At 42.0% G+C, this 7,003-nt stretch overlaps 1 protein-coding gene across 1 annotated transcript in view; it reads left to right on the forward strand.

The window, feature by feature from the left end:
* Nucleotides 1-589: 589 nt before the first annotated feature.
* The window catches only part of cbwd (COBW domain containing), a 13,587-nt gene continuing 7,173 nt past the window's right edge, over nt 590-7,003 (forward strand). Inside the window, exons 1-8 of the mRNA XM_079222039.1 lie at nt 590-661; nt 980-1,115; nt 1,274-1,360; nt 1,678-1,774; nt 2,086-2,177; nt 4,714-4,773; nt 5,130-5,167; nt 6,427-6,473. Of these exons, the coding sequence (XP_079078165.1) occupies nt 1,001-1,115; nt 1,274-1,360; nt 1,678-1,774; nt 2,086-2,177; nt 4,714-4,773; nt 5,130-5,167; nt 6,427-6,473 (536 nt within the window). The 5' untranslated portion in view covers nt 590-661; nt 980-1,000. The remainder of the gene's footprint in view (nt 662-979; nt 1,116-1,273; nt 1,361-1,677; nt 1,775-2,085; nt 2,178-4,713; nt 4,774-5,129; nt 5,168-6,426; nt 6,474-7,003) is intronic.

Genomic DNA, 7,003 nt, shown 5'->3' on the forward strand with positions numbered 1-7,003 from the left:
TAGACCTGCCATATTTGGATATAATTTGGCAATATTATTGTCTGTGAACAATGATAATTATTTGTGCTTTTTTATATACTACAATACTATGCATGCTCCTTTTGAAAAAAGATAAGACTGAAGGTCTATGGTATTAGACATTGTGTTTATAGTTTAAATTACACCTTATTCAAATGTGAAACAATGATATTACTATATTATCCAGAATCCTTAAAGTGTTGCATGATTACTGTATGTTTTTGTTGGTGTGAAGTATTTTTGCCAGCCTATTCCTCTTATTAACATATTTGCCATAAACAGGTTTCTGTCGCCCTCTTGTGGATGATACTTGTCACTACATCAAATTAGTCTGCCCTGAGAAATTGCAGCTAGAACGGACAGAAACAAAAACAAAAAAACGCATTTAATGTCAAAACAAATTGTAATCCTTCATAATCTCTTCCTCGTTTGACCACCAACATTATTTAAAAACCCTCTTCCGGTCCAGGTGACTTTCTGTTCCGACCAACGTGATCGAAAGCGGAACCTTTGTAGCCGAGTACGAATCTGAACGGAGCCTCTTCGGTGTCGCACGCTGTCAAAACAGAAATCAACAGCAGTGGAGAAGATATCAGATTCGGTGGAAACTTTAAATAACTGCATCCATAAGAGGAACATTAAGGTAATTCCTGTACAGCCTCCGCTATAGTCGGGGTGTCTCGCCGTCGTGGCGCAGTGAGCGACATCACGAGGAGATTAAGTCCATGTTGGCTGCGCTCACTCCGTGAACTCACTCTTCACTACTACGATACTGAGGCTGTTGTTTTAACGTTTTCTGTGTTGTTTAGGATTCCCATCTTTATGACAGATAATGAATCCGACTAAGTATCTAAAACATGTGTATATGATGCTTTTGTTCCCCCCTCCTTTTTATTTTTTTGGTGTCTAATCCCACTCGCACGTTGATGTACTCAAACGTGTTTCTGTGCTGTTTCCTCAGGTCCAGCTGGTTATTTCTGGTATGGATGGCACGGTGATGGAGGAGGAAGATGACTGCCCGGAGTTGGTGCCCATCGACACCCCGCCGGGTCCTTCTGCAGAGCAGATACCTGTCACCATCATCACGGGCTACCTCGGTGAGAGCCTCGCGGCTTTAAGGAGGAGATTATAGCCTCAGACACGTGTCTCACCACAACCAAGAGCTGCTGCTGCTGCTGCTGCTGCTGGGTGTTGTTGTTGTTGTCAGTGTTATGCTCCCTTATCCCCTCTATGTGTTTTTTTGTCTTCATTGCAGGAGCTGGAAAGACTACACTCCTGAACTATATTTTAACAGAACAACACAGCAAGCGGATTGCTGTCATCCTCAATGAATTTGGAGAGGGTAAGCTAATAATGTCCTTCAGAGAAATACAAAATAGTAGTATTTTTTTTTGTTATTGTTCATCTCAAGCAAAGATGCTTCAAATGAGGTATTATATACTTGATGATTGTTGTGTCACTACCTCAACTTTCCACAAGAGGGCAGCATTGTAGCAACTTTGCCTGCAACTGAAAGAAGCTCATACTTGTGTGTGTGTGTTGTTGTTTTTTACGATGGATCCAAAGTTTTTAAGGCTAAACAGCAATAAGGCATCTTTGGTAAAAACTAGTGTCTTCATCAGATAATCCCATTCTGTTTTTGTCGTCCTCCGCCTGCAGGCAGCGCCCTTGAGAAGTCCCTCGCCGTAAGCCAGGCAGGCGAGCTGTATGAGGAGTGGCTGGAACTGAGAAACGGCTGCCTCTGCTGCTCTGTCAAGTATGTAGAGTACCTGAGGTCCTGTAGGTGTTGGAGTGTTGATTCAAACAGAAATTAAAGGTTAACATTATTGCTTTGCCTGCATTTCAAATAAGTTCAGACAGTTTAAAATCTTCAGTTAATGCCTCACCTTTTTACATATGTGTATGAACTGCTGCGCTAATGAGATTATAAATTCACGGTGGTCATGTGTTATGGTTATTTTCTTGAGGTATATTGTATGTTCTTAGTTGGTGTCTTTTGTTGCTATTTTGTTCAAGAGCTCTGGTTACAGCATTTTGAATCATAGTGTCTGTTCTTTAATTCTTTAGGGACAACGGTTTTAAAGCCATCGAGAACCTGATGGAGAAGAAAGGAAAGTTCGACTACATCCTGCTGGAAACCACAGGACTCGCTGATCCAGGTACCGACTCTGCAAAGTTTAAATAGGAGCATTAATCTTAAATATCTCTGTATTTGATTGTTTTGTTTGTTCAAGTTCTGGCGTGGGGATCATATAGCTCTCAAGTTATATGCCTCCTGTTGAAGCCTCATGGAGCTCACAACACAGACATTACACAGTCAGCCGGCAGACAGCATATCATATTTTATTCAAGAAATGAGAGGACAATGTGACTTCTATAAGATACCAACATCCCTGCATTCCCATATTAAACAACTGAACTGTTAATGCCTCGACATATTCCACATATAGACAAACTTCTAAAAACGGCTGCTATCAACAGAGTGGACGGAACTAACCCAGCAACTAACGTGGTCTTTACAAGGTTAATTGCTTTAATTGTACAACAGGGTTTGAAGTTGTTTTTGTTTTTTTAACAGTTTTTAGTCCCAAACATACAACAACAACAACTATATTATATGTGGATGATGAATTAAGGCGATCACAGCCTGAGAGAGGAAGCTGCTCTGAAGTCTGTTGGTACGGCAGCAGGGTGGACGGGCTGTGGGTTTGGAGGTTATTGTCTCCTAATATCCTTTTGGGCTCTTTGCAGGCACCTCTTGTACCCAATATCACTGAAGCTCGGTAGATGGGTACCTATGATGTGCTGCACATTCCATCCCAGTCGGTAGTGTTTCCGTTCAGTATTATAAACACTATCTGGACCGAAACAGACAGGTCTGCAAGGGAAAACATGTACATTGAAAATTGTACTTTGGTACAATATGTTTTATTGTTTGTTCTGAATACGTGTACCCAGGACTCACTGGATAGCACTTTTGAAATGAAGTTAATTGAATTGAATTAGTATAAATAACTTTTGTATGTGTTTTTGAACAACCGGCAGCCATGTTGGAGTTAACTAGTGAATGTCCACTGATAATATCACCATTCTGGACTATAAGTAAGACTTAAGACTCTCTCTGCTTAGTGTCTTCTGTCTTTTCCTGTTTCTCAGAATGACTTATTCCCGGCACAATATTTAGGAACGATTTATGGATCAAGCGAAGCCTTCTTCTCTCTGTGTGTGTCTCAATGATGGTTAAGCGTCTGAAGTGAAACATTTTGTAACTCTGAGGACCAGACTTGTGTTGCGGTGACAAAAGCATCCAAAAAGCTTATTTCCATCAGAGCAGCTCCCCCCCCCCCCCCCCAAAAAAAAAAATACAGAGTTGTCCGTTCAGCTCTCAGCTTTAAATCAGGAAATCAATAGTAGGCCGCTGCCGGGCCAGCGCCGTGACAGTCGGGGCGTGTCGCTAAGGGACAGGTGTCAGGAGGAGGTAGCGGCGTGTGCAGACACACACCACTCGGCTTCACAGACGGAACCGACAGAGCACGCTCAGACCGGGGCGGCTGTCCTCGCTGCTGCGCCGCGTCATTGGCTGAGACAGGCTCGTTATCGACCAGGACAGGTCTGTCATTGGCCCCGGCAGTGCTGTCAATCACAAGGGCTCCCTGGAGGATTCTCCTCTGCCATCCAGGAAGGGGTTGGATGAGTTGCGTGAAACATGCCACTCAAAAACTGTGTTTTCATTACGCAGCCATCAAATATTTACAATGCTTTTTTTATTCTCGCTTGGCAGTTTGACAAAAGTGCATTATGTGAACAAGCTGTGGCTGGCACGGCAACATAGGGTCTTGTAATAACCGCGTTCACAGGGAGATGGAAACAAACCAAATGTACCGGCAGGAGATAAACAATTGAAAGCTTCTGATATTGGTTTTATCTGCTCCACTGAGCTCCGGCTGAAGAGAATGCATGCAGGGTTTCAGAAAAGAATGCAATGCTGACTTAAAAAACTCAAGACAGGGATGTCATCAAAAATACAGTTAATTCACTAATGTTGAAATGGTTGCATTGTTATTGCATTAATCCTATTAATGCTTATCAAGGAAAGATTGCAGCTCCTCAAATGTAACGTTTTTTGCTGCCTGTCTGAATATCCAGCGGCTTTAAGTAATTGGAAGATGTTCCCTTGCACCTGGGAAATTGTGACGGCCATGTTTCACTATTTTCTGACATGATATTGATGTAAATGATTAAATGATCAATTGAAAGCAGTTCTTTGAATTAACCAAAACAAAAAATAATTGTTTGCATCCATAAATAATATAAATGGTATTGTAATAGCAATATGCCATATTGCATTTGATTTCCCCTCATAATGTAATATTTAATATTATTGTAGATTAGATGTAAAACGTTTGACATCATCAGTCTTCTAAATTAAATCCATCATCTCTGATGTCTAACAGTGCATAGTTAATTACAACAGCGTAACATACCAGGGGACTGCATATTTATGCCTTCTTTGCTTTATTATTTTGAAGGCCTCTTGAGAAAATACAGTCTCAGGAGTGCATTTATGAAAAAAAACAAGACAAAAAGGAAGAAAACGGCCCCTACTAACATTTCACTTCTGACATTTTGAAAAGTTTGGGTTTGTATGTGTTTCAGCCGCGTACTATCTAACATACAGTTGATGTTGTTTGGCAGGAGCCGTGGCCTCCATGTTCTGGGTCGATGCAGAGCTCGGCAGTGACATCTACTTGGACGGTAAGATATTCGTAATGACCCGGCGTGTGTTTTTATATCATGCAGCCGAACCGGTGGCGGGGACACTTTTTGCTTGAAGGAACCATTCATTTTGGTGCTGCCATTTAAAGACGTACAGATAAATGGAAGTGACATTGTGTGTGTGCGTGTGCGTGTGTGTGTGTGTGTCGCTCCTCACTAAATACTCAGCTGTCCGCTCTGTTGTGACTAGCAGACCAAAAGTGGACTTCCAGTAACTCCGAGAAAAGGGCTTAAGACAAACTGACCAAACTAAGCAGCAAAAGGCACCATTCAGACCAGAATGTGCACAAGTTGTGACCCAACATTTGATTCTCTGATCCCTTCGTTCATCCTAGGCATCGTCACTGTCATCGACGCCAAGTATGGACTTCAGGTATGTGCTAAGAAGATGTTCAAGAAGCCTCAGACTTTTAGAAAAAATGTCATGTTTGTTGCTGAAATAAATCAACTGAAAATGAAACCACAACAGTTTTGGTTTCTGGTTCAGGCATCATAGATAAATTATATATATGTATATATGTATATGGGTTTTGGACTGTTAGCCAGACATAACAAGCACTTTAAAGTTGTTGCTCGAGACTGTGTTCCATTGGGATGTGCATATTTCGCATTTCCTTGACATTAACACATGATTAATCCATTGATTTTAAAAACCCTTCTCTGTATTGAAAGTACTCATTGTTGCATTAAAGCATCTGCAGTGTTTCCCCTCTGAGATATAACTCACTAAATTGGGCTTATTGTGACTTTCACTCCAAAATAAGCTGTTAAACTTGTGAGAATTTTCCCACGTGAATAGCAGCACACACACACACACACACACACACATCCTGCCCTCCCTGTGGTATATAAAAGGAACAGGACAAGTGACACCTAGATAATGGGCTCTAATTTGAAGGTGTCATACTCAGTGAGGTGACACATTTCATGGCCTGTAGGTGCTGCTCTGTCTTCTCATTGGAGAGAGCCGGGATGAAGGAAATAATGACAGAAGGAAGGAGAGTGTAACTGATAGTGAAGGAGTAATAGATATCTGAGATGTGACCATTGTAATAGGGCTGTCACATCCACTCACCTGCCTTTTCCCTCATCTGCCCGAGAGGTTTTTCAAGTTGGCCTCACACCTTCTGAAAGTCCTTTGTCTCTTGGTACAGAGGTCGTAGACACAGAAAAAAAGAAAAAAAAAGCAGCAAGTGGCCATTCGATTAAGGCTCTTTTAAAACATTTTGTCATCCATTCCTTCAGAGATGAAGCGGTGATGATGTGCGCAGTGACAGATTAATGTCAGAGTGACGCTCGGGGGTCATGATCCAGGTTAACGCCTCCTGCTCTTTCTGTAGTTACATATTGAACTGTTTTGAAGAAGCATCCCCCAGTGCACAAAAGTCACAAAACACAGGTGGAAAATGAAAAGGCATCTCCTGTGGATCCGTGTGTTGAGAAAGTCAATCACTTCACAAAGATGGATGACAGGCCTTTTCTTTTACCAATTTATCTCTCGCTGATGTATTTTATTTACATTTTTTCCCTAGAATGTGCACGTAGTTTTAGGCTCAGCTTGAGCAGTCGCCTTTTTCCTTTCATTTTCTGGTTGCATGTGTAAGTTATGTCCACCGTCTCTGCTTTCTGTAGCAACTAACAGAGGAAAAAGCGGATGGACTCGTCAATGAAGCAGCCAGGTATGTTAGCTGTATTTTATTTTTTTTTATCACTAATTTGACAGTTTGGGAAATACACATATTCACCTCCTTACAGAGAGAAACCACACTGGCGTTTCTACACTTTTTTTGTTATAGATTAAATAGTCCAGATAGAACATCTTATTTAGTGAGCCAAAGAGAAGCTGGCAGGTGGGTTTGGATGGAGCCATGCTAGCTGTTTCCCCCTGTTTCCAGTCTTTGTGCTAAGCTAAGCTAACAGACTGCTGGTGGTAGCCTGAGCATGAGGGTGGTGTTTCCCATAATGCCAAGCATATTAGACACCACACTACGTCTCATAACACGCCGTTGACTGTACTCCTGCCACCCGCCTGTCTGTCTGTCTGTCTGTCTGTCTGTCTGTCTCTCTCTCTCTCTCTCTCCCCGGTCTCTCTCTGTTTGTCTCCTCCAGCAGCTGTGTGGTGGTGTTGTTGTTGAACAAATACTCGGCTGAAGGAAGACCAGTTGCATGACCCTTTGCATTCTCTGTCTTTGTTTGTGTTTTCACCTCC

The sequence above is a fragment of the Taurulus bubalis genome, assembly GCF_910589615.1.
Source record: "Taurulus bubalis genome assembly, chromosome: 8".
Taxonomy (NCBI): Eukaryota; Metazoa; Chordata; class Actinopteri; order Perciformes; family Cottidae; genus Taurulus; species Taurulus bubalis.